Source organism: Cyprinus carpio, chromosome B1 (assembly GCF_018340385.1).
Source record: "Cyprinus carpio isolate SPL01 chromosome B1, ASM1834038v1, whole genome shotgun sequence".
In the NCBI taxonomy this organism is placed as follows: Eukaryota; Metazoa; Chordata; class Actinopteri; order Cypriniformes; family Cyprinidae; genus Cyprinus; species Cyprinus carpio.
In genome coordinates this window covers 39,008,028-39,035,771 of record NC_056597.1, presented here as the reverse complement: position 1 = coordinate 39,035,771, position 27,744 = coordinate 39,008,028, and the positions used below count along the sequence as shown (strand labels likewise).

Below are 27,744 nucleotides of genomic sequence, written 5' to 3'. Positions count from 1 at the left end.
CCATATGCATTGCATTGCATTGCATTGCATTGCATTGCATTGCATTGCATTGCATAAAATAAAATAAAATAAAATAAAATAAAAAAAAAAAAAAAAAACAAAAAAAAATAAAATTAAACTTATTATTAATAACATAAAATAAAATAAAATAAAATAAAATAAAATAAAATAAAAATATAGCCTTAAACGTTAGGCTATACATTAGGCATTGTATCAGTATGGGGTATGGTATTAAGTGATACATTTAAGTGACGCATTTGCCTTTGAAGTGCACAACCACAGATTTGGTAAGTTTTTCCTGACTAATAGACCCATTTATTTTTGCTGTCCTATGCACAATTATATGGTTAGATGCATTTTATCATCTGCATTATTTTGTCCCTTTGCCCCTACACAACATTTTTAGAACAGACCTGCGACCCATTTTTGGGTCATAACCCACTGATTTACAACATAATCCCGCATGATCCTGTAAACATTGCTTTTAAAAATGATTTTGATAGTTAATGCCATTTCGCTCCATTCATTTCCCTTTTTATTGTTTCGTTATATCACCCCTGTTCAACCTTACAAAGCACAAATAAACAAACCCTTTTATGCCTCCAGATAAGCAGTCTTAGCTCTGAATTAGACAGAGAGGCTAAGGTCATTTTATCACCCCAGAGTCCAATGTTTCATTTCCCTGAAGACTCTGGAACTGCTGCACACACACACATGGCCTGTAGGGGTGTGCAAGGAAATTTTTTTATTTAACTATAAATTAACAGGTTTGACATGAGCTACTGTGTCACACATGTCAATGTTTTATTGAAAAATAAAATCAAGCATTATGTGAGTGTGATGTAAGTGTTTTTTAAGGCTACAATGTAACAGAAATAGGTATATCACACTTGTCTCTGTGACAGCCATAGGCCTTCTTAACAACATAAAAGAGTCAGGTGCCCAAGGTTTTTTTAGCTAATCGAAAAATTGGTTCTTAATCATTGTGTGACTTTGTGTTTGGGCGGGATTTTGGATTAAAGGCATGAGATTGACTCGGCCTGGCAGAATTTACCAAAACATGAAATCCCAGCCTTCAAGACCTTGCCTCAGTGTCAGCTACTGTTAATTTTATTACCAACACTTCTGTCACAAATGTCTGTGCCTAGTTTCATAATTAGCACAAGAGTTAATTAGTAGCCTGTGTCATTAAAATTTGCAAAAATACACAATTAATTACAGGTGGACGCCCTGAGAAGATATAATGATAATAAGACATGATTTAAAAGTGAAACTATCAATTAATCCCAATTGTTATGAAGCTTGCACTACCATGTAGATCTGAAATGTCTAAATATTCTCTGAAACAGAATGTTTCAATTTTGTTTGTTTGTCCTCAGTGTGAAAAGATGGATCTCAGAATTCTACAGTCATTGTTGGAAAGGGTTTAAATACACAAAAATGCTGGAAAACCAAATAATTTGTGGGAGTTGAAGGATTTTTCTGAAGAACAGCAGGCAGTTTAACTGTTCAGGACAAACAAGGGACTCATGAACAACTATCACTAGACCAAAAAAAAACAAACAGCTATGGATCATTCAGATAACAAAACAGTATATGTATATATGTATATATATATATATATATAAACTGAAAGTTACATAAATTTAAAAAAAAAATTGCCCATTAAAATAGCTTTGCTAACTGAGACTTGTTATACTGTAGCACTTGTATATCATTGCTCTTTTGTTGATTTTGATTCCTTCCATTGTCCTCATTTGAAAGTCGCTTTGGATAAAATCGTCTTCTAAATGACTAAATGTAAATGTAACTTTGAAGTAGTTTGTTACAAACAAGTTTAAATGTATGCTATTATAAATAACAAGATGCTTGTGTCTAGTAAACAACAGTTTAGGGTAAACCAACTGTTCAGATCCCTACTAGGGATTGATTAAATTAGAGGATTCAGAAAGACAGAGAGAGACAAAGAAACTATAATTTATCTAACCAAATACCTGCTATCTAGATTTTCAAATTAGTAGGAAAGAACAGGAGACCAACAGGAAAGTATGTGCCAGTGGAAATTAAAATCAGGCATGTGGAGAGCAGAGGAAAGAGGTCAAATGAAGGAAAAAAACTACATGTATTCATTGTTTGAATGTAATTACTCTCAGTTCCATCTTCCTTCAAAACTTATTACCTTTGTTTAGAAAAAAAAGAAAGAGAACAAAGAAATGAAGATGATGGCTTTTGAATAGATGTGGAAAAGAGGTCTTAACTCAGGTTGTCACCCCAATCAAAGCTGCCCAAATATGCTATTTCATTTGATGAAACAAGCAGCAAAAGAGAAATATTGCGAAGTATTACTACAATTAAAAAAAAAACAGTTTACTATTTTAATATATTGTAAACTATAATTTATTAATGTGATGACAAAGCTGTATTTTCAGCAGCCATTCCAGTCTTCAGTGTCACATGATCATTCAGAAATCATTCTAATATGCAGATTTGCTGCTCAAGTGTGATACGTTATGACCATTATGATTTCTGAATGTCTTATTTCTTAGCTTGTCTGCATAAAAACAAAAAGCATCACAAGTTCTGCTGTCCATGATATGGCTCGTTTAAATAAATTAGACCCTGCATGGAAAGAAATAATGTAGGCTGGACAGTACAGTACCAGTACAGTGGTAAAGATCTGAATAGAGCTGTGGAATTGTAAAGAATTTGAATAAATGTATAACTATGCTGTATGACTATGGAAATTAATTTTACTACAGTGTCATTTTATATTTATACAGATTTAAATAATACATTTATGGTGTAGAGTTCAACTATGGGTAAGTGTGTGTGCGTGTGTATGTTCTTGCCTCTATCCAGTCCAGTAATCTGATTCTTCAGTGTTTCTCTCTGATTCTCCACCTCCAGTTTCTGTTCCTCCATCTGTCTGAGTCTCCTCTGTACCCCTTCTCTCATTTTGGTAAGTTTAGTGATCTCCTGTTTCAGCTGGGTTACTTCCTCTTCTTTCATCTGAACCACACAGGACATGAGCCATTAGTGTACAGTATGTCGCTGTGTGTACATGTGAAGCCCAAACTAGTCATCACTAGTTAAAAACAACCAGGTTCATGCAGAAAACCTTTAAAAAAAACTCATAAATCAAATATATACACTACCATTCAAAAGTTTGGGGTCCGTAAAAAGTTTAATGTTTAAAAAAAAAAAAGCTGCATTTATTTGACCAAAATTCAGTAAAAACAGTAATATTTACAATAACTTTTTCTATTTATCATATGTAATTTATAACATATTCGATTTTAAAATTTAATTTATTCCTGTGACACAAAGCTGAATTTTCAGCAGCCATTACTCTCACAGAAAACTCTTGACTGACACTTTTGTTTTGATCAATTAATGAATCCAGATTGGGAAAAAATATATATTAATGTATTTTTTTTAAAAAATTATATACTTTATATTATAGTGTACATTAAATATGTAATTTTTACATGCTATTTTACACTATTGCTTCTGTGGGCTTGGAGTGTGCATTGTGGATTGTGTTTATATCATCACTGTGAATTGAATAACTGACTGATTGACTAATATAAATGCCAATAGATACACAAGATGATAATTGCCAGCGTATAAGCTGAACACATGTACATGTATTAGGAGCAAGAATGCTGTAGAATGCTAAAACTGTGCCCCCTTGTGGCCAACATGAGGTTTGCGATCATTACTCATTCACACTGACTCACAGGGCGAGCTGGGAGTGCCAACACTACAAGCAGGGTGCAATAAATTAGAAATTAGATTCTAGTTCGCAGAACTGTTGCGCAGGTTGACTTTGCCTCTCTCTCAAGGGTCCTGCAGATAATGAAGATAGAAAGAAAGCCGCACGTGTTCAGTCAGTCTGTGTGAAACAGAGTTTGTCTTTTTGTTCCCTTATTGGTCAATAATACTACACTACAAAAGATGTGCCCATATTAAACTGAATGCCTAACAATGCAGCTTCAGCATATCCTGCAGAGAGGTGTATTCATCCCAATGATCTCCCATCAGACTCAAGCCACTAGAATACAAGCCAGAACAAAGAGAATACAGGGCATTTCATTAAATGTAACATTTGCTGTATTAACCCCCACAGTGACTCAGTTGGAAGCCTGACGGAAGTTTCGAGCAGGAAAGATCCATCACTAGTCTGACGGGAGAGGAAGAGGAACGGAAGCCTTCGTCCTCTAGAGCTCTAATTATATAAGAGCGAGAGAATTTTGTCAGATTTAAAGAGGCCAGCTCCATAAATCTGTAGGTTTGTGTGTGTGCACCTACAGTTTGATGTCTTGAATTGATTGCCAAGTACTGTGGGGTAGAGATGTTTACATTCCCCTCTAGGAATTAGGTAAAGTACTACAGTTTTTTAACTGCTTACACACAAAATTTTTACTTGTCACACAATTTCTGAAACCTGACACTCAAACACCAGAACCACATACCAAATCTGCAGAACCATACACTAATTCTCAGTCTTTGATTCAGTTTTCAATTTCATAAAACACTTTTTGCAAAACACAACACACAATTCTCTATGTAACACAAAAATCTAACAGGAATTAATTTTATGATTCTTTTGAGATGTGTTTAAAAGTGCTTAATTTTGCAGGAGATGTGAGGCATTTTGCATTCTGTGTGTGCAATTCTGGAATTTGTGTGTAAAGTTTTGAAAAAAGAGGCAAAGTTTTGAAAATGTAAGTAGTGGAAAAAAACTGTATAATGATACTGTAGAAATAAAATTGTCCCCAGACTTTAGAAATTCTGGTCTCAAATTTAAAATGCAAAACATGTACACAAGTATATGTAATTAAAATGTAAAAAATACCTACATTATCTGAAACCAATCAATGATCTCTACTAGGAAAGATAGATGAATAAATTCTAAATAATGCTGTAATGAAAACCTAAAACTGCAAAATCCCATTGTGGGGCATCTTCATTTGGAAAACAAATCAAGTCCATAGTATGCCCTCATTTAGTTTACTAATTAAAGATGTCTGTGTGTGTGTGTGTGTGTGTGTGTGTGTGTGTGTGTGTGTGTGTGTGTGTGTGTGTGTGTGTGTGTGTGTGTGTGTGTGTGTGTGTGTGTGTACCTTCAGGTCCGATGCTCGCTGTTGATTCTGTTGGGAGAGTTGCTCTAGGCTGTTGCCATTTTGTTCATTATCCTGCTGGAGTTTAGTGTTTCGATGTTGGAGTTGTTCCATTTCTTTACTGGTTTTCTCATTTATAATCTGTCAGAAAGAATACAAATTACTTTCACAAGTTCTGCATGTGTGTGTACATTTTTTTTCCCAGCCTAGCTATTCTTTATGACAAAATAGTTGAAAAATGTCTTTAGATATTAGCTAAATTTGACAAACCCTCGCTCTAGAGAGATTCTTAATACAGAAACTTTTTACATAAAGTTAGTGTTTAATCCAGAAAGTTTTCTGTTAAGGTTATGGAAGTTAAAATGAACTAAGATGCCCTACCATTAACTTTCATGATACTTTATATCACTTTTTCACCCAGTGACCCTAGATCAGAGTTCCTTACTTTGTGTTCCTGGAGCTGTTGTTCCAGTTTCTGCTGATCATCCTGCAGACGCTGACTCTGCTGAGTCAGTGATTTAATATCAGATTGTTTGGACTCCAGGTCAGTTTGAAGCTGCTTCACTTCTTTTTCCAACTTCTCCTTCCTCCTGGTTTCCCGATGAATCTCATTCTGACGCACCTGGATGTCCTGCTGGAGCTGTGAGAGATAGAGAGAGTTTTGTTCCAAATGGCATAAATTATACCTACAATGGGCACTATCTATCTATCTATCTATCTATCTATCTATCTATCTATCTATCTATCTATCTATCTATCTATCTATCTATCTATCTATCTATCTATCTATCTATCTATCTATCTATCCGTCTAACTAGCAGCAGCCAGTCTGTGCAAATGACCATTACTTTCAACCCTTCTACCAATTTAACTTTTGGAGGCACTTCTAAATGGAATACATTCAGAGTTTAAAGTGGTTTGTCAGACCACTTATTGATTTTCTCACTGTGCTATGCACAGTAAACACTTTAAGCTAGTTTATTTTTGCCAGGGAGGTGACAGAGGAATCAAATCTTTCCAAATTTACAAGTTTAAGTGCCACATTCACAGGTTTTATGTTCCATTTCTCACAACATACAAAGATACAAGACAAGAACTGCTAGAAATTCCTATACGTTTGAAGAGTAAAAATCCCCACACACCATATTTCAGATATTGATTTGCTGACACAGATGGACATTTGAGACAAAAAATGCTTTCATTTATCCTAAAGCACTGCTGAAACTGATGCCTGATACATTTTTGAATTCATGTTTTTGCATGTTCTTGTACTTGCATATCTACTCTGCACCCTCACATTAAATTATCACAAGACCCACACTCTTAAAAAATAAAGGTGCTTCAAAATGTTTTTCAGCGATGCCATAGAAGAACCTTTTTGGCTCAACAAAGAACCATTCAGTCAAAGGCTTTTTAAAGAACCATCTCTTTCTTACCTTTTTATAATCTGAAGAAACTTCTTTTGCCACAAAGAGCGTTTTGTGAAACAGAAAGGTTAAAGGTTCTTTATGGAACCATTTAGACAAAAAGATTATTCTATGGCATCATGAAGCACCTTTATCTTTAAGAGTGCAGTGGTGTCATACACAACCTTTTTTTTTTATGTTATACCTGAGCAATTGTGTCCATCGCTTTGTTCTTCTCAGCCTCTATCTCCTGCTGAGCATCAGTGGCTTTAGTGAGGTTCTCCCGGAGAGTCACCACCTCTGACAGCAGCTTGTCTCTCTGTTTTGTCAGGTCCTCTTTGATCTTCAACAGATCGCCAATGCTAGATACATTCAAAAAGGTTTATGAACAAGCTTTGTTCTTCATCCTCACCAGAACACCTCAAAAAGCTTCTCTGAGGGCCATATACCATACATTACATACATTTTAAAAAAGAAAACCTATCTGTAAGATGAAAGCGTGTAACTGCCTCTATTCTACTAGAATCAAAAGAAAAACTGAGAATAGACTGAACATAAAGCTGTATGTTGTTCACCTGTATTCTTGGCCCTCAGAGACCCCAGCTCCTTTTTCAATGAGCTTGTTGAGACTGGTTATTTCCTCCTTTAGTTTCTGGATTGTTTCTTTTGCCTGCAACTCCTTTGCATGTGAAGCTTCAACCATTTTCCAAGCCTTGTCAATTTCCTAATTAACATTAAAATATACAGATTATTTGCTAGGGCAAATAATGTGATAGAATTAAGTCTAACATGAGGACATCATGCAGAGGTCATCATGTTTACTTCTGAAGACACAATGAGTACAACATCCATTTTAGAGTGCAGTAATTTCAGGCTAATGTACCATTTTAAGAGAGGTGATTGTGGTTTGATCTTCATCAGCTAGTTTCATGGCTGTAGAAACTTTGACGGTGTTGGACATTATCTCTGCGTTCAGCTCCCTGCATTTGGACATCAGTCTCTTTTCGTTCTCGTGGGACTTCTGCAGAGCTTTGGCGATCTTCTCATATTCCACACGGAACTTCTCGAATTTTTCGTCTCCTAATAGCTCATTCAAAACCTCCTGGATGTCTTTTTCCAAGGCTTCAAAGGTGCTTTCCTCAGTCTGAGAATCAGAAAATGTACAGTAAGTGATATTATAAGAGGTTGCTTGGTAGCTTAGGATCTATGCTGACAATGTTAATGTTGAAGATAGTCTGAAAGAGTTGAAGAGAGTCTGGCAGATTTGTAACAGTTTGCAAGTCTGCAGTACCACTGCTGATGAAATAAAGTACTAAAATATATGATCAAACACAAAGAAACAAAGAGGAGACAGAAGGTGCTGGTTTTAATACAGCTGTTGGAGATTTCACTGCAGAAACATCACAGAAATAAATGAAAGGAATAAACCAAAAAAACTCATCCAAAAAAACCTAAACAAACACATCTAAAAATACACTAAAGCTTTTATTCAATTGGCAGAAAAGAAATAACTGGTGAGAAAAGTAAAAGAACTGTTACTTTCAATTTGCAATTTCTGCTGTATAAATAATAATAATAATAATAATAATAATAATGCTTTTATCCTAATAGCAAATAATGAATACAGTTAAAATGGGACACTTTCTGATAATTTTCCATTATGTTGTTTCAAATAAAATTACAAATATCTGTCCCACTATCTGTATTTTGAAACCATAAGCCAAGTTGTTAATGTTGACAACAGTGTTGACGATTGTACAAAATGCAGCCTAGGCCTATACTTCTATTAAAAAAAAAAAAAAAAAAAAACCTTATCAAACTGGTAAAGGCTTATAAAATGAGGTAATTTAAATGTTTTGTTTTTTTATATTATTATTATTTGTTTGTTTTTAGCATATAAAATACAATTATATTTATAGTAACTTATATTTCAGCTATTTCATCCAGCATTGACTGTAGACTACTTTAAAAACGTGACTTCACTTTACTGTAACAATTCGAAATGCTTCAGGATATAGTGTAAGGTAATAAATATTGATGATATTTCCCTGGGACCACAGGAAAAATTTAGTGTTTGAAATGCTATTAACTAACTTAGTCATTAGCATCTCAAACACTACATTTTAGCGGTCTTATTCTAAGATCTAGTAGTGGTTATGTCACTCCACACAGTGTCAGATCAACATACCTCCATTGTGGTCGCTTGTCGTTCCTCTCTTAAACCCAGTAAGATGTTGTTGTTTTGTATTTAGTGAACTGTACCACACATAATATCCGTGTTTGGCTTTAACAACACGCACTGCACTGTTTTTGGTCACCAGGGATACGCGTCCTCGTTGCCTGGCAACCGAGACCCGCTGAGCACTTTGGTTCAACTATTGTGCCTCACAAAATGATTGTAAGCGCTCCCAAATATTATGGAGTGAATATTATACAGAGAGAAGACACTTTGAAATGAAGAATAATGAGTAAATAATATATAAGGTTCATCAAAGTTTTAGTGCATACACCCTGCTTTGTTTGTGTTGTTCTTTACACTAGGTGGCAGCTTTACACAGTGCAACGCCTTGTAATAAAGAACAGTGAAAGATATTTATCAGCTGCCAGTATCACCGAGTTTCATTAAACATGTGTATAACATATGTAGAGTTCAGCAAATATGGGACAAGTGATTATTATGACCAACTGCCCTTTAAAAATTGTAATTAAATTATCATTAATAATTGCACAAGGACACTGTCATTCTGGAAGTGTTTTAATTGATCTAACATCAAAATTTTAATTATTATTAAATAAAGTATGTACCGTTATAAGGATATGTTGTAATACTGGCTGTAGGGTAAAGGTGGAAACTTTTTTAAACTGTTCTGATGGATTATGGTCGTTGGTAATGAACATTATCCATCAGAACAGTTTTAAAAATTAGTCATCAAACTTTTATGAGCTTATATGAACCATTTTATTTAACAGTTGCAGCTTTGACATTTAATGAACCTGAAGGTTTTTTTTTTGTTGTTGTTGTTGTTGTTGTTGTTGTTGTTGTTTAATTATTATTATTATTAATATTAATTTTTTTAGGCACACTTTGCTGAACTTTTACAGTCATCTTGACCAAGCTAGTTAGGGCTGCTGACAAACCATCTATTGTACCAAATTCCAAAAAAAAAAAAAAAAAAAAAAAGGCATGGGTTGAAAAAAATTAAATAAAAATAAAAATCATAGACCTATGCCTACCTGATTGATTGATTGATTGATTGATTGATTGATTGATTGATTGACTGACTGACTGACTGACTGGTCGGTCGGTCGGTCGGATGTATAATTCAAATATATATTCTTATTTATGTTTTACATACATTAACATTTACATTTAGTCATTTAGCAGACGCTTTAATCCAAAGCGACTTACAAATGAGGACAATGGAAGCAATCAAAAACAACAAAAGAGCAATGATATATAAGTGCTATAACAAGTCACAGTTAGCCTAAATGCAGTATACATAGCAAGTGCTTTTAAATAATATAATATATAAAAAGAAAACAGATAGAATAGAAAAAGAATAGAGCAAGCTAGTGTTAGAGGATTTTTTTTTTTTTTTTTTTTTTTTTTTTAAATAGAAATTAGAATAGTGAGTGCAAAAGTTAGAGGGTCAAATAAAGATGGAAGAGATGTGTTTTAAGGCGATTCTTAAAGATGGCTAAGGACTCAGCTGCTCGGATTGAGTTGGGCAGGTCATTCCACCAGGAGGGAACATTTAATTTAAAAGTCCGTAAAAGTGACTTTGTGCTTCTTTGGGGATGGCACAATCAAGCGACGTTCACTTGCAGAACGCAAGCTTCTAGAGGGCAAATAAGTCTGAAGTAATGAATTTAGGTAAAGGGGTGCAGAGCCAGTGGTGGTTTTTGTATGCAAACATCAATGCCTTGAATTTTATGCGAGCAGCTATTGGTAGCCAGTGCAAATTGATAAACAGAGGTGTGATGTGTATACTTTTCGGCTCATTAAAAAAATTAATCTTGCTGCTGTGTTCTGGATTAATAAAGGTAACACACAAGACTGAAAATATAAAACTTTATCAGTGGTCCATCACAAACCAAAACACTCCACAGTGACATTTCTGGCTTTGAATACCTCGAAAGCTCTCAGTAAGACACACGTATCGACAAATCTGCAGCACATGTACTCAGGTACGCAACCGGCCCATTACATAACATGGATATGTTATTAATCACTTATAATTAGCTACACTTCACTGTCCCTAGCCACGCTGAATGACGTCAGATGACGCAACGAGAGGTGTGGAAGTTCCTAAAAACCAGCTGAGTCACTTTTAGATTGTGTCTAGCCTAAATGTGTTTTCTGAGATATTATATGGAAGACAATTTGTCATTTAAAAATTAAATATTATATAAATGTGATTCAAATAGTTTTTTGGCATGACTGTAAGCAATCAAACATTACCAAAGCTTGGAATATATGCAAAATAAATAAATAATTTTGATATTTGACCTAAACTATATATAATTTATATATTTGGTTGGTTTAACCATAATAAAGCCCCATGTTCTGGATACTACTTCTACTAATATTACTACAGTTGTTTTATTATTGTTATGGTGATTATTATGATAATGATAATAATAATAACTATTCTTTTTATTATTATTATTATTATTATTATTATTATTATTATTATTGATAATTTGTTTCTAATTTTAGACACATTCCATATTAAAGTCCAATGAATACTTAATAGCTTAAAAGAAGAAGATTGTGAAATGTGTAACTTCGAGTGACTATTACTGCGTGTTTTGGCTGTTCCCTGTTCTGGATCTCCCTTGTATGTTATGTTCGTATTTTCCTGAAGCAATGTTGAGTCACTGACGCCAATAAAAGTGACACATTGTCATCAGTTCGTGTGTCTGCACCTGAGCTTTTAAAGATCTCCAAATAGTGTTCATATGCAGAAGTTTTGATTGGTTGGCTAGTATTTAAACGAAAGCATCCAGTAGTAGCCAAATTGCATAGGGGAGTGGATTATATACTTACGAGGATACATTATGCTGATGGTTGAGGCAGTATATTGGATCTAATCTAAAGTAGAAGCAGGCGCGACAGATGCGCGTTAAATCCCCGATAACGGCGTGCGTAAAAAACTCACCAGAGCAGGATAACAAATCAAATATCTGAGGGAAGAAAAGTTAGCAAATCAAATTGAGCTGACCTACTTAAATTATCCGATTTCGTTCATTGCAAACCTCCCTCCGTGCCTTTTTTGTGCGTTTTCCCAAAGCGCAAACCCGCGTCTTCCCACCTGCAGCACGAGCGCATTTGGGCAGCTGATGTTTTTCAATGACAGTTCATCGAGCAGAGAAAAACTTGTGGATCTGTAGTCGGTTCACACCCGACTTGTCACGGACATAATAGCAACAACAGATCAAGAGAGGCACGATAAGGGAGTGTTATTAGATTAGAGCCTGACGCTCGAAGTGCAACATCTGGAGATCAGCAGCAGCAGGAGTCATGGGCAACAGTGTGTCCGGGATCAGAGCACTGCACAGGGGACAGCAGAACAGATTTCAAAGACTTCCAAACTCACATAAAGGTAAGTACTTTGTTATTGGATTTTTTTTCTACTCTTTCTGTGGTTCAAACAGAAGCGCATGAAGCCAAGTTCGTGGGCAGGAGCGTTTTTAGAGTTTTGGGGGCCCTAAGCAAGTGCTCCCTGGGGGTCCCCCTCGGTAGAAATCTCGTTTCGGGGGTGGGGGGTTAGCATGTGGATGGGGCCGCTGAAGGTAGAAATCAACTGGTTACATGCTACTGGTCATGGGTTCGATTCCTGGCAAAAAATACTTCGGAAAAAAAAGAGTCAGTCAAATTCATAAATGTATTATAATGAATTGGATTTGTACTACTCGAAAATCAAAATAGCTATATTATGGAATGTGGTTTTAGTTGGTCCAGTTTAGCTGCAATACAGTAGTTGACTGGTTTCCATGGTGATGATCCATCTTCATGATAGTTGGGCCAAGTTAAAGGATTAGTTCACTTCCAGAATAAAAAATCCTGAAAAATTTCTCACCCCGCATGTCATCCAAGATGTTCATGTTTTTCTTTCTTCAGTCAAAAAAAAATAAGGTTTTTGAGGAAAACATTCCAGGATTTTTCTCCATATAGTGGACTTCAATGGTGGCCAACGTGTTAAAGGTCCAAAGTGCAGTTTCAGTGCAGCTTCAAAGGGCTCTACACAATCCCAGTTTGGGAATAAGGGTCTTGAAGTCTTGAACATCTTGCATGACATGGGGGTGAGCAAATTATCAGGAAATTTTATTCTGGAAGTGAACGAATCCTTTAACTAATAGCATGTTCCAAATCAGAGTAACCAGCTCATGTTTTTTTTTTTTTTTTTTTTTTTTTTTTAGGAAAGAATACTTTTTTTTTCTGTCTAACGTTAATCATTCTTCACCAACAGAGTATTTTTAATTATGTTTTACTTTTTGTGTCTATCAAACATGCTTATTATGATATTTCTCATAACTGTTGAATTGATGTGGGTGCTGAAGGACAGCGCTCGGATAGGCCAAAGTATCTTTCTCTTGTGCCACATTCATCAGCTTCTTATGGGTGAAAGCAAATAGTAAAACTTTACTTTGTCCGTGTTACTCATCACAATACTGTAATTAATTATTACAGTCATAACAACAATAACAATGTGCAATTACGAGCAACTCTGCAAAACAATTAAACACTCAGGACATCATGTTCATTCATACTACTCAGCATTTACACTTATGTAAATACACACTGTATGATTATTGTACTGTACAGAGTGACCCAAGTTATAAATTATGAGAGCAATTAAGAAGTCCGAGCTATTACGTTGACCAATTTTTTCTTTCTGTGCCGGAAGTTCAACTAGGCCTGGTTCACCAGGTTAAAAGTTTAATGGTCTGACCGAATGTCCTTCAGAAATATTATTTTATGTAAGCCTCTCCTGAACTCCTCTCCAACTCCTAGTGGTGTTGCGTAGGAGGTTTGCGGCGATGGAGGTAATTTTTGAGATTCTGTTCTGTTTCAAAGCTCTTCTGATTCATGCATAACCGAGCATCTGATTATGAAGATTATGCCAGTGCTGATATAATTGCGCCCCTCATTAGCAAAAAAGCCATTATATTCAAATAAAGACATGCTGAAGAGGGCTTTAATTATCTGTGCCAATGACAAGGCACTCCGGCACATTTATCGTGGGCACCAGAGGGCCAGCAGCAACAATCAAAGGGTGACACAAATGATTTGTAAATGTAATGATTTGTAATTTATATAAAACACAGCATGAGAGCACATAAGCTGGGTTTTCCCTTCTAATGACTTTCCTTTCTTCGTCGTTACAGGAAGGCACAAAAAAAAAATGTGAGGTTATTTGCAAACAGATTATGCTAGAGGTGAATCAAAGTGCTTTTTTTAGGTGTTTATCAGGAAACACACACGTTATTAAATTGATAAATAGTGAGGCCATTTGCTGACAAATTTCCTGATTACGTGTTTGCATTCATGCTCTCTTGTGATGAATTGTAACGAGAGGCAGAAAGGACAGTGGAACCCATTATCCTGTCAGACGAGATCTCCTTGACAACAGGGGATAGCATGTAAACCGTTACCATGGTGATTGTCCCTCAGTATTATAAGATAACAGGCGGAAGGTTAGGTTCTTTTACATGTGTGTATTTGTACTGCTTGTTTTGCACCAAAAATGCAGCACACAAGATTCAGAGCTGGATAGATTACTTACAAATTGTAGTCCGTTACTGATTCCAAATTACATGACAAAAATTGTAGTTAGTAACGTAATCCATTACATTAGGCTAGATATTTTAGGTAATATAATCAGACTACTTTTAGATTACTTTTGACCTAACTCGTGTATCACATTGATTTAAATAGGATAACCTTATACCATATTGGTATAAAAACACAAATAATAAGAAAATGTGACCCTGGCTGTGAAAATCCAACTAAAGTCTTTTATTGATTTTATTGATCTCTATTGTGTAAATAATATGTAATTATGTATGTCATCAATAAAAAAGTACTTAAACGTAAAGTACTTAATTTTTGGAATCTGTTTACATAATCCACATTCCATGTAATCTGTTAATAGCTCTGGCAAGATTATTACTTAGAACCTCATTTTTACTTTAAAGAGTGAAAAGAAACATATTTAATGTTGTATTATAATGGGACTGAACTGTCCCCACATCCTTCTTATTCCACTCCGTTAAAAGTCAAATTGATCCAATTTCCCTTTTTCTAATGGAGAGATGTCACATTTCAAGCCTGTTTGTTTCTCATCATAAATGATCAGGATAAAATGTTTCATTTCCATAGCAATTGGCCCCACTGACACCAGCGACATCAAGACTCTATTTCTGGCCAAATGACTCACCGCAACGTTACACTTAATATAAATTTGATGTAAATGTGTGTCTGCATATGAAGTATATCTGCACATGCACACAACAGGGAGATATGAGATGATCCATGGCTTTATGAAGGGAGGGAATGTGAGAACAGGAGCACAGTAACCAGTCCAGAAAATGTTAGCCTTGAGGGATGAGGGAAGATTTGTGTTTGTGTGTGATTTGTATGCAGATGTGTTGATGTCTCTGCATGTTTTGTTTATTCGTGATTACATATAGCCTACGTGTTTATTTAGCTGTGTGGGTGGGTGGGAGGACACATCTAAAATAGAGCAGCTCTAGTTAGTGTTGTGATCTAGCAGTTAGGGCACATAATTTGATGCTAGTTCAAATCTCTCTTGTGATATTTTCTGATCCATCTTCACTGTGAACATTGGTTCAATTGGGAACAGCATACTAGCATAGTATATCTGTCATACAGAGATAAAGCCTAGCTGAAAAACAGTAAATATTGGGTAAACATTGTAAAAAACAAACCCACTTTTATTATTACCCAACCCATCCCTGGGTAAATATTGGACAGAACACATGCTGGGTTATTTTGACCCAGCTGGTTGGGTTAAACGTTTTTACCCACCATGCTGGGTTGTTTAATTTAAGTCATCTATTGATTAAAAATTATTATATTGCTGGCTTAAAATGGGCTGGAAATTAAAAAATCACACAAAGAATTACTATAGGCAACAGTAATAATCAAAAGATAAACATTTATTATTAAGGAAGAAAACCCATGAACAAAATACAAGACAAATTGAATTTATCTGGGTGAATACAGTTTACAATATTACATACATTTAAACTCATTTAACAAGCATTTTAGAAATTAAAAAGGCACATTTAAATGTAGCATTTTAATTTAAGTGTATTCAACCGTTCTCTGTAATCGCTTTTTACCGAAATAGTACTAATTCTCGTGCCGGTGTGTCGCTGAAATCTGAGCCGGTGAAGGGCTGCTGTTCGCAGGGGAACTGCGAACTTTAGACTCGTTTCACTCGTAACTTTCATAGAGAGATGCCGCGACTGACACAAAACCTGCCCAAAAACAAACAGTACTGTGATTAGAGAACATATTTAACTTACAAACAAAATTAAAATCAATAAAAAAAAAAATAAAGTAAAATCAAATGGCAATTCAAAGGGCGTTTCCAGAGCGAAACGACCGCTGCTGACGAAGCTTACTGGCTCGTCATTATGTTGCATTGCATAAAATAATATAATTTACACCACATTTAAGACTTCATAAATGAAATAAAATGTATAAAAACCTTTATTTCCTGGAAAGAGTGCACCAAATAGGCGGTGGCGGCAGCCTGAGAACCGCTCTCTCCTGTCGACTTAAAAAGCCAGCTCTCTCAGCAGCTGCGTTGAGAACTTTCACAAACTCAGCGTTAAAATGACCCAGCACCTGGGTAAAAATATTAAAAATAACCCAATAAGTGACCCAACAAGCTGAAAATATGAAAAACAACCCAAATAAAAAAATGACCCAAACAGTCTGAAACCAGCATTTGAGTTAAAAAAATAAATAAAAAAACAAGCATTTTTTTTATTTTTTTGAGTGTAATGGTGCGTTCAAAGTCATCTCGTATCGATCGTATTTACGAGTTGAATGCACAAGAAACGCCACCACAATATCGTAAATACCAGTGGGGAGCTCGGGATTTTCTTTAAGCCCCGATCTGTACGAGTTGGGGGCGTGTCAGTGATTAACATGGCGAAATCAATGGATGCAACGTCTGTAGTTGACGGTAAATTTTATTTGAATTTCAATGTTTACTAGTCTATAAACTGTCATTTATCATGATCATCATTAATCTTGTTATAAGCAGCAAGTTAATGAATTACAACTAAAAAATCCTAACATTTGTGCACCTTTAGACGAGAAATGGTTTGATTCGCAACATTTGCACATGGCTTTAATATTTTTTTTTTATCTCTCCGTTTAGCATTTTTCCATGATAACCAGTTGTAAGAAGGTACAGCGCCATCTTGCTCCGACGAAACTGACTTGAACGCACCTCACGTCGTCAGCACGACTTCCCTCCTCGTACGTACGAAATTCCAGGAGGACTTGAACGCACCATAAGAGTATAGCATTATAGTATGCTGTTAATTAAGAAGAATGTGAATTAAAATGTGATTATTGTGCTACTAAATAAATTTAATATCTAAATAAAGTGATTTTAATTAAGAAACTTAAATAAACACAAGATTAAACTAAATAAAAAAAATTTTACAACTAAAAAACATAAATCTTAATAGAAAATGCAGTAATCTTAATACTTGGCATATAAAATAATAGGCTGACACACACACACAAAAAAATCTAAATTCTTGAAAAGGAAGAGTATCATATTTGATACATCAAGATTTTAGGGTTTATTTAAAAATAAAATCCACATGCTGAACTTCAACTTAAAAACATTAAAAACATTTATATGGCCAAAATGTAAAATGAAATTCTGATAGTTTGTAAATGTAAATCAATGAGATCTTTAATACAGTTCAGCAGACTACTTACATAAAATGCATGTAAATTTCAGTTTTTAATGTAAGGGTAAAACATATAAAGCAATGCAATACAATGATGATTGAGAAATTTCTAAAGCCTGATCATATTTCATACTCAAATTTTAATATGATTTGTCAAAAAAAAAAAAAAAAAGAAAAAAAAAAAAAAAAAAGAAGTATGAATAATCAAGTAAACCTATTGTGCTATCTATTAGCTTATTGTAAATCTTTATTGAATCACATAGAAAGCAATTACTATGAGAAATGTGTTTCAGTATCCTTATTGCCAAGCTTGACAATCAGCCTTTTTAAAGTATTTGCAGATTTTATGCAGAATAAAAATGTTCTAGATAGGCAAACCTAACCATACTACTTTTTCCCTGGCAAAGATCTATTTCAAATACATGCTAAATATATGTTGTAAACTACACAGCTTAAGGAGATATATATATCCAGCTGATATTCTGTGAACAGTGACAGCCACCATGAAATTTTGTTGCTCACTTGGTTTCTATGTCTAAGCACAAACTCCACTGATGCTGGCAGAACTCACTCATTGCACGTTGCATTCATAATCATGTGATTCAAATCAAAGCTTGCAAGGCAGAAGGAGGCCATGAGGGAGATTGTTACAGATTGCTTTTTTAACATGCTGTACAAGCCCACACATACATTTGAATATGAGGACACACACACACACACTCACATAAAGACACAAACCAACATTTTATATATAAAATGTAAAGATATTCACAGATGAAGTTTTCCTTTGGGAACAACAGTTTAGTTCCAGTACATTTGAAGTCAGTTTTTAACATGAAAAAAAAAAGGTGCGGAAGAAAAATCACAGTAATCTGCTGTGAACTGAATGAATAATGGCTCACGGCTCATTTCTGACAGCTGCCTGATAGGCCTCAGACAAATTAAAAAGGTCAGACTCACAGAGAGTTGTTAATAGCTCAAAGGCTTTTTGTGGTTTATTAAGCATTGAAAAGGTGCACAGAATTGCCTGATATGTGAAATGAACTCCTGTGCAAGGCAATTTAACTGATCTGAAACCTAAAAGATTGGTTTAATACTGATGATGTCAAAGGGATAGTTCTGTCATCATTTTTTTACCTGCACATTGTTCCAAATCTACATGACTTTCTGGAACATAAAATTATTTATTTTGAAGAATGCTGGGCTCCAAACAACAGTGGACCCCATTGACTCTCATTTAATGGACAATAAGAAAGAAAGAAAGAAAGAAAGAAAGAAAGAAAGAAAGAAAGAAAGAAAGAAAGAAAAGAAAGAAAGAAAGAAAAAGAGTTACCCATGCAAAACTTGCTTAAACGAAACATCAAAAACCTACCAAAGCAAAAATCTCATCAAAGATGCTTGGGTGATCTTTTGTGGATTCAATCTCATGAAATCATCATCTGCCTTGCACAGCATCAATCTCATGAAAACTAATAAATAATCTCTCCTTGAGCCGAACAATTTAAGCTCTTGCTTGAGCAATAGCTAAACTAATAAAATGTTCTAAGAGTGTTTTGCTAACGTTTCTGTTAAGTTATAAAAATTTTCACAACTTTCCTTTTTTTAATTAATTTATTTATTCATTTTGGTTCTTCAAACATTAAGGGAACATTCTATAATTTCCCAAAAAAATATGGGAATGGAATGTTACTTTTGAATGTTTTTTGAACATTCTATTAACTAATATCTATTCTAATGTTCTATTCTATTCAAATGTAATAACTTTGAGAGAACCTTAGCAAGCATTCATGAAGGATGAACCTATTTTTTGTGTGTTCTATTGCTCAGTACATGGGCCTAGTTGTTTACTTAGCAGGTACTCTTGAATAAAGTTCTCATCTAAGACCAAGGTGTTTTCCATCCAAAAGAAAACACTCCACAGATCTGTTGGCAGCTCAGGGCTATTAATCAGCAGACCTGATTGTGGAGCCCAAGGCCGTTGATGGGAACATTTAACATTCCCACTAAGCTCATGAGCTGAAATCTTGCAACACACATGGCTAACCTGACTTTGACTGCGTCCAGACTGCTCTCATTCAGGTTGCCTTAACTGTAAGCAGAGAAATTACAACTAATCAAAGCTTGACCCTCTCCTCATTATGGAAATGATGTTTGTTTAGTGATTGTGTAGCGCTGCAGACACCAATTACCCACAAACTGAGTGTTTAACATTCAGAGTGTTGAGACTGGAATGCTGTGATTTATCCCCAACTCGCTGTGATTTCTTCTATAAAGGTGAACCTTGTAATTTTGGTAATATCTTATTGGCACGAATGCTATAATGTCGCAAAAGAAAAATCCTCAGTCATTTTTAACCAGTTTTTATCACATTTTCTTCACAATTCACAGACTAAAACAAATCTACTATATCTGTTAACTGAGAAATATGTGCTATATGTGCTAAAAGTAAAAGTATAGACTAGTAAGGTCATAGTAAAACAATACAACACAAATGCTCACAAAAAAGCAATAAAACAAAATCACACAAAAAAATTATTACAAATAGTTACAAATATGAGCACATATCAAATTTGGTCAAAATTGGTGGTGAAATCATTGTAAACACACTGGAAAAAAATGGTGTAGAAAAGTTTTCTTTCAGAAACTGATAGTAAATTTCACAAATAGTTACAAAGAAAGTAGAATTTTCTTTTAAACTACTTCAATAATCTTTTTTTTTTTTTTTTACATTACAACTTCAAAAAAAATTATTTACTGTATATTTGTAAATGTATATATATATATATATATATATATATATATATATATATATATAACATTGTGTGGATAAATAGGGACTTTAAAAAAAAAAAATAGAAAAAGCACAATAATTCCACATCAATAAAAGCCAGTCTGAGAAATTGCTGTAGAGGTTAAATGTGCACCATGTGCAGTAGTTGCACACCAGGGTTTTTTTGTATATTTCTGTCTTTAAAGCTGTTACGCAACACAATTCACCCTCCATTTCTCTTGCCATTACCTCAAAGAAACCCAGAATGAGTATGAAAATAGACCTCTGTTTCTCACAGCTAGTGATATAAAAGCTCTGAGGTCACTGCAGTACTCAAAGACACAAACACATGTCAAAAAAAGAGCTTCCAAATAGAATCAGTCATCTGATTAAGCCTTTTCATTTGATATTACATAAACAGAGTTGCACCGGTGAGCCAGGACATATATCTTGTGACAATTATTGTATTCAGTGCTGAAGTGCATCGTGTTTGTCTCAGTCTCAGAGTCTGAGATGACACACCAACAGTCCATGTTTGTGTTTACAAGGTGCCTGTATTCATACATTGGGCCATACTCATGAGACAACAGTGTAGCAAATTCTGTGTAATTCATACAGAAATTTGCACTCAATTTAATAGCATAAAATATGTACAGTTATTTTGTGATCGCTCAGTCAAATCAATTCAAATTAATAAATAAATAAACAAACACATGATCAAATGAGTGAACTAACAATCTGCTTTCATTTGAAGAATAAGACAACTTTTGACAATTTAATGATGGGCTGCCAATTTTGTCAGATTGGTGGCATATTTTTGACATTTAATTTACTGCTGGGTTGCCAATGTTTGTCAGGTTGGTGGCAATTTTTTTGACAATTAATTTACTGATGGGTTGGCAAATTTTGTCAGATTGGTGGCACTTCATCTTTGAAATATTATATGCTATATAAGTAACCATTCATGAGCAGAATTATTAGCTTTGACATGGACAGAATTTTTAAATGCAAGGTCAATACACATTTTACAGTTATTAAGTCACACCACTGCAGTGATATTTTAATATTATTTATATTCTATTATTGTATTTATTCATATTTTGAATGACCTTTTCTTTTTTATATTTTATATTTAATTATTTATTTGTTTGTTTTTATTTATTTAGTTAGTTATTTTAGTTTTAGTTAAGCTTTTTATTTTAAGTTTTAATGATTTTAAGTTTTTCTTCTAATGTTTTAATAATGTGTTGATATTTTTTTTAAATCAGTTATCAGTTCAACTAATACTTATATCTTAAACATTTCTTTGTTTAAATTATTTAAAATGTTTTTACTAGTTTTAAGGAACAATAATAACACACTGATTAATTTGTCCACACTCTTACTGTGTTCAAATCTATCATCAAATAAGCTTACACATAAAACAATACAAAATGCATTTATTCACTTTATATATCAGTCAAAAAGTTTATGGTCAGAACAAACCGTACCTTACATGTGTGTATTATAAGCAGAAGGTGTGCCTGCACAAGACTGCACTATATTTGTCCAGCTTATGTAAGCGCATAGGAGTGTGAATCATACGAGGCATACATGTGTGTGATTTGTTCTTTGACAGATGATTGATTGATTCTTTGTGATGTCTCAAGATGAAAAGTTATGTACTGTATGTAATGTACATACCACATAAGAGCACACACGCTGAAACATCCATGCACACACACACAAACACACAATATGTTAGATGTGTCTCTTTGACTATGCATTGTAATTATTATGGGTGTGGTGTTATCATGGCTTTATTTACTTGTCAGTTATACTTATCTTAGCTTGTGTAAAAGGTCATGTGTCTGGTCATGTGACCACGTCAGTTAAAGATGATCCCACTTTCCCATAATAAAACGGAACTGTACCATCTGCTGCTCATGGAAACAGTACAATAGTCCTTTATTTACTTTCGATTTACTAACAATCAAGTCTAGTCAGCTTTATTTGTATTGCACTTTTCACAACGCATATCGTTTTAAACCACAGTGACTAAACTAAAGACCACAGTTCCTGTATGAGATAAATCTTCAGTTCCAGGTACAATCAGACCAAAAAAAAAACGGTTGATTTTGTTGTCTGCACCTTACCTTATGCAAATATTTCACCAAATGTATAATGTGAGCTAATAGCCATAGGTAAGGTGATTCAAAAAGCAGTGCCTTGAGGATATTTACTGTAGCATGTCATGAAGTTATTAGCATGACTTATTGACTTTATGCATTAAAAATACATTTGAATCTTGCATACTGACCCTTATGGAATGCCAGTTCCCTTTCCACATGAAGAGCACTTTCTGTTCTACAAAATTAATTTATCAAGATTAAGAATATAGATGGTGGGTTTTCCATTTTACGCTGTTAAAGTAAGTGAGTGCTGTGAGCAAACAGACACATTATAACTAGATAAAATGGAGTTAAAATGAAAGATGAACAAGACAGGACAGAGAAAGATATGTAGATTAAGGCAGAGAGACAAAAATGTGTTCTTGACTCATACTGACCAAAAAACAAAAACAAAAAAACCAAATGCCACTGTTCTTTCACAGTCATCTGACTGAGTGTCTGAGTGTGCAGCTTTAGGCCCAAAACATACAATGCCAGTCAATTATGAAATCAAACATGCTTACTGCATAAATAAAAGTTTGATGTTCACCTTTAGACATTCTGTTAACTTAATAATATATATTATTAATAATAATGATCTCTGTTACACTCATGGTCGGTACATATAATATTATTAGTATCTAAAATAAAGCTTGAGCAAGCTTAAAACCAAATAGTCTTTTCCAAACCATTATCTAGCCTTTATAAATACATACAATACAGCCTTGATGAGCATAAGAGACTTCTTTAAAAAAAAAAAAACAACACTGAAAATCGTCCTGATCCCAAACAGCTGGACTGTCTAGGTAACTCAAAAATTTTGTTTTCTAGGCTTTAGCAGACTGAAAGTATAAAGTAGATGTACACAACAAGCACTATAACAGATGGTAACTCACAAAGTGAAACATCTTAATCCCCAGTTTTGCTGGACTTTTTACAAACTTTGTGTTTTGAAATCTATAATTAGATATACAGAGACAGAACGATCATTGTTCATTCCTCTGAGCTTGGGTCCAGACAGATGATACATGAGTTTATATTTGTGAAGCCGTGGCTATGAGTAACGGTGGGAACTGACTCAACGGAGGAACCTGACAATATGATTAAAGAGCCCTTAAAAGCAGCACTTATCTGACCCCCTGGCTGCAACAAGCTCTTTCGGAAGCCAAAAAGTAGATTTGTCTGTTTGTAAAGAAGAGCTCTGAATGCCAGCACAACACAAAGCTCATTTATCACAAGCAAACCGCAGTGCATAAGTAAGATTAATCAAAAATGTTAGATAGTTATGAGTTTTCCTCTTTTCACAAATGGTGTTAGTCTTATAAGTTATGTTCAAATTTGAAAACTAGTGTTCTGCACAATATTAACTGAAAGTATGAGAACTACTGTATAAAGATAACTAAGTATATAAGTCTACCACAACTATGACTGTAACTCTATAGATGAACAATATCATTGGAATAACTTTCAGAATTTTTTATGTATTTTTTTTTCAACTGATGAACTGATGTTCTCAAAACTATGTTCTGGCAAGGTTCTCTCTGTTATGAACAAATGTTCTTCCTATAAATTTAACAGCATGTTCATTCAAAGTTATGTGGTATTTCATAACCACAAAATATTCATTTTGCTTCAATCATGGACAGTTTTATTTCTAAAATGTTTTAGTTGGATGTTTTTTCCAATGTTACTACTTGTTTAGAGAACATTTAAAAGTAACATTCCAATGTTTGCTATGATAAAACTGAATGTTCCCTTGTCCTTTGCATAACAATGAAAACTTTTTTAAAAACTGGACATTCAAGAATTTATTCAGAAAAAAAACATGTTCATAACCTAATGGGAATGTTAGCAAAATGTTATTTTTGTTAGCTTTATAGTTATCATTCCTGTGAATGGGGCAACATAGTATGTTATATTGTTGTCATGTGAACTCATTGCATGCATGTTTATTTCCATTGTCATATTCATTGCAGACATACTGTAGTCTGAGTAGTAAGGTAGTATGCAAAGCCTTAAAGGGATAGTTCACTCAAAATCGAAAATGAAATTATATTCCTCCTCGTTTTGTTCCTGTTCCAAAAACAAACAAAAATTCATGTTTTTAAGAATTTTTAAGAATTTTTCACCCATTAAAAAACACATTAAAAAATAAATGTCATTAAAAAAAAACAAAAAAAAACATTAAGTATACATTTACCAAAAAAGAAAAGAAGAAGAAATGCAAATGGTGTGGAACGGTCATTTGATGGCAAAATTTTCTTTTTTGGATGAAATATCCCTTTGAATCGTCTCAATGTACTGGATGTGTATTTTCATAGTTTTAAGTAATGCCAGACTTGGAGTTTGCCTGTTGTTTATTTGCCTGTTGTGGGAGTTTCTTGCCAAGTTTCTCTTTAGAGTTGAAAGGGATTCTCCGTAAGTTTAGTTGGGTGATTTGTCCATGTTTTAATGCATTTCAGAGCTTTATAAGTCATGCATGATCAGTCAGGCGTTCGGCCCCCTGGTGAGACTCCCTGTTGGGGTTTCCCCCACCACGTCACAGGTGGAGTCCAAACCAACCAAGAACCAGATGCAGAAACAGATGATTTTTCCCCTCTTAGAGCACACTGCCTTCCCTACAAAGAAAAATTACTGTCAGATTTGGAACTGTTTCTTTCCATGCATATTTACACTAAGAATGTTGAAAAAGGCTGCACACCAAACACTGTTCGTTGAAACTAACAGGGCACAATAATTCACAGCGTTACAGTACACTGTGTCCACAGACCCAATGCCATATAACAACAACTGATTGAAATCTCTTCCGTAACTATAGAAAAGTAATAATATGCTTTGATTGGTTTTGACTGTCAATATAACATTTCTTTTTTCCAAGTCATGTGGCACTTTCAAGTTATATATATAGTTCAACAGTTATTTATTTATTTTAATTTGGTTTATGTAATTTTGATGTTTAGCACTAAAAAAAGAATAATATAATGTTGGTAAAGCTTAAGTCATCTGAAAACAAAAGAGCATGTATAATAGTGCCTTATATTTAGGTTATGCACTTTTCTCTGATCATTTGCTGAAAAGTTTTAGGCCCATTTTGTTTTTTATTCCTGAAAATTCCCATGCAATTCATATTGAAATGTTGTTTTGGCGATAAACAGTACTGCATTGTTTGTTGTGTAGGTGGTTCTTGGCGACACTGACAATATTTGTTGTGTCTATATGTTGGAGAACAGAAAAACCTACCATATTTTGAGTCTTTGGTAATATAACTGCCATATTGTGGGACATTATCCAAAGAACCAGCATTCTCTCTTTTCCTCCTCATCGCTGTCTTTATCCACCTCCACATCCTGGCCCTCGGGCCTAGACTGCACTGCGTGGGCCCTGGCATGTGTGCTTGTGCGTTTTGACCTATAGATGCCGTGTTGACATAGTGCTCAGTACTGCATAAGCTGATAAAAATACAAGCATTTGGGCTGCTGTACTCAGGTCCTGCAGTATTACACAATCAGAGCCCTGGCCCGTGTATTGTGATATTTTAATATCAGGGATTTTAGCACCGGAGGCATTTTAAATGATGTTTGTACTGCAGTATTCTTCAAGATAAAACTATATAAAGGAGTAGCTAGCATTACACAACCACTTCCCATGAGCCAATGGTATGTAATCTTTGACTTCACAGTAACTTTAATGTCTAACTTTAACATCATACGCAGCCACACACTGATGCTGCTTCAAAACCTAGTGAGCTGAAGTCAGAAGCAATATTTTAAGGAATTATGGCATTTACAAGCAAAATCCATTATTATTATTATTATTATTATTATTATTAATATTATTATTATATAAAATTTTGAAAATGTAATTATATTATATATATATATACATTTTGAAATATGTAATATGTATATATATATATATATATAGTTATTAATTTATTGTAATTATTAATAATTTACATTACAAATTATTATTTATTTATTTTAATAGCCTTTTGTCCATTCATTCTTTTAAGCCTCCTCTTCATCTATTTAGGAGCCAAGAGGACAACAATTCCTGCCTTGCCTTTGCCATTTACACTATACCTTCTCCACATCCTCTCTCTCTCTGATAGGATAATCTGGCGAGTGAGTGTCGACCCATGTGAGGACGGGATTACACTTTTTATTTGCAGAGTTTTTATCCCGCTTGCCATCTGTCAGAGGTACACGAGAGAGACAGAAAGCGGCTTTGACTTTCAGTGTCCATTTCTGACCACTCTTCTCCAAAAATTACCACCTCATGTGTGCGCAGAAAAAAAAATTGTAATCGCAATAATCACATTGGGACTTATCATAATACAAAAAAAAAAAAAAAAAAAAACTATTACTTATTGATTGTATTATTTAAATAATAATAATAATAATAATAATAATAATAATTCCTAAGAGGTCTTTAGAATTTTTTTTTAATTTTATTATTTTATTTTATTTTATTTTTGTTTATTTTATTATTTTAAATAAATTATCATCTCACATTAAAAAATAAAATAAGCTTAAAAATTGCTATAATCAAACTAATAATACATTTTACTTGTTGATTGTATTTATAAACAATGAGAAGAAGAAGAAGAAAGAAGAAGAAGAAGAAGAAGATTATCTTAGATTATTAATAAATAATAATATTATTATTATTATTATTATTATATGAATTTTGCTCCCAGGATATGTCATAAACATTAAAAAAAATTTAAATAAGATGTTTTTGATTTTATTTCAAATTTTCTGGAAGAACCTTTCATATTGAATATTAAAGTGTGTCTACACTGCCTTTTTTTTTCCTTTTGTGTGTGTGTGTTCAAAAGAGCTAAGAAAATCAAGTCTTCCATGATTATGTCCCCTTTAAATCTTTTACCCACTGTCCTTAAAGTCCTCCTGCAGCGCAGCTCAGCTAGAGGTCAACACTTCACCCTTCAGGATCTGTCTTGTCCTTCATCGCCTGCAATTAACAGCACTGCCTGCAATCTGATCCTGGAGCCCTACGGGCGACTCCTACCATCAGCTTATCACCTCCCCTGCCTTGTCTGCTTCAGTTCCTACAGCGCTCCAAAGTGTCTCGCAGGCAAAGGCTATTAGATCCTATAGTCCCCTCAGTAAAAGAGATTTATCCCTAGATAATTAAGTCTACTGATGTACGTCATGTATGGGGTTGCTACAGGTCCTGGTGTTTAATGTAATGAGAATGCCCCCTTAGGTGTGAACAGAAGATCTAGAGAACTAGAGTAAAGAATTTTCTCAGAGTGGAAGAGAATATGATATCTGACATATGGCATGGAGAAATGCAGAGGC

The 27,744-nt window shown here is 34.2% G+C and overlaps 2 protein-coding genes across 2 annotated transcripts in view; one reads left to right on the top strand and one right to left on the bottom strand.

The window, feature by feature from the left end:
• Nucleotides 1-8,873, bottom strand: part of LOC109064038 (cilia- and flagella-associated protein 58-like) — an 82,429-nt gene extending 73,556 nt beyond the window's left edge. The window contains exons 1-7 of the mRNA XM_042717447.1: nucleotides 8,718-8,873; nucleotides 7,413-7,673; nucleotides 7,105-7,253; nucleotides 6,735-6,891; nucleotides 5,569-5,763; nucleotides 5,127-5,264; nucleotides 2,850-3,009 (exon numbers count right to left, since the gene is read on the bottom strand). Coding sequence (XP_042573381.1) covers nucleotides 2,850-3,009; nucleotides 5,127-5,264; nucleotides 5,569-5,763; nucleotides 6,735-6,891; nucleotides 7,105-7,253; nucleotides 7,413-7,673; nucleotides 8,718-8,723 — 1,066 coding nt within the window. The 5' untranslated portion in view covers nucleotides 8,724-8,873. The remainder of the gene's footprint in view (nucleotides 1-2,849; nucleotides 3,010-5,126; nucleotides 5,265-5,568; nucleotides 5,764-6,734; nucleotides 6,892-7,104; nucleotides 7,254-7,412; nucleotides 7,674-8,717) is intronic.
• A 2,668-nt stretch (nucleotides 8,874-11,541) lies between these two features.
• The window catches only part of LOC122136001 (E3 ubiquitin-protein ligase NEURL1-like), a 56,575-nt gene continuing 40,372 nt past the window's right edge, over nucleotides 11,542-27,744 (top strand). The window contains exon 1 of the mRNA XM_042717445.1: nucleotides 11,542-12,135. Coding sequence (XP_042573379.1) covers nucleotides 12,054-12,135 — 82 coding nt within the window. The 5' untranslated portion in view covers nucleotides 11,542-12,053. The remainder of the gene's footprint in view (nucleotides 12,136-27,744) is intronic.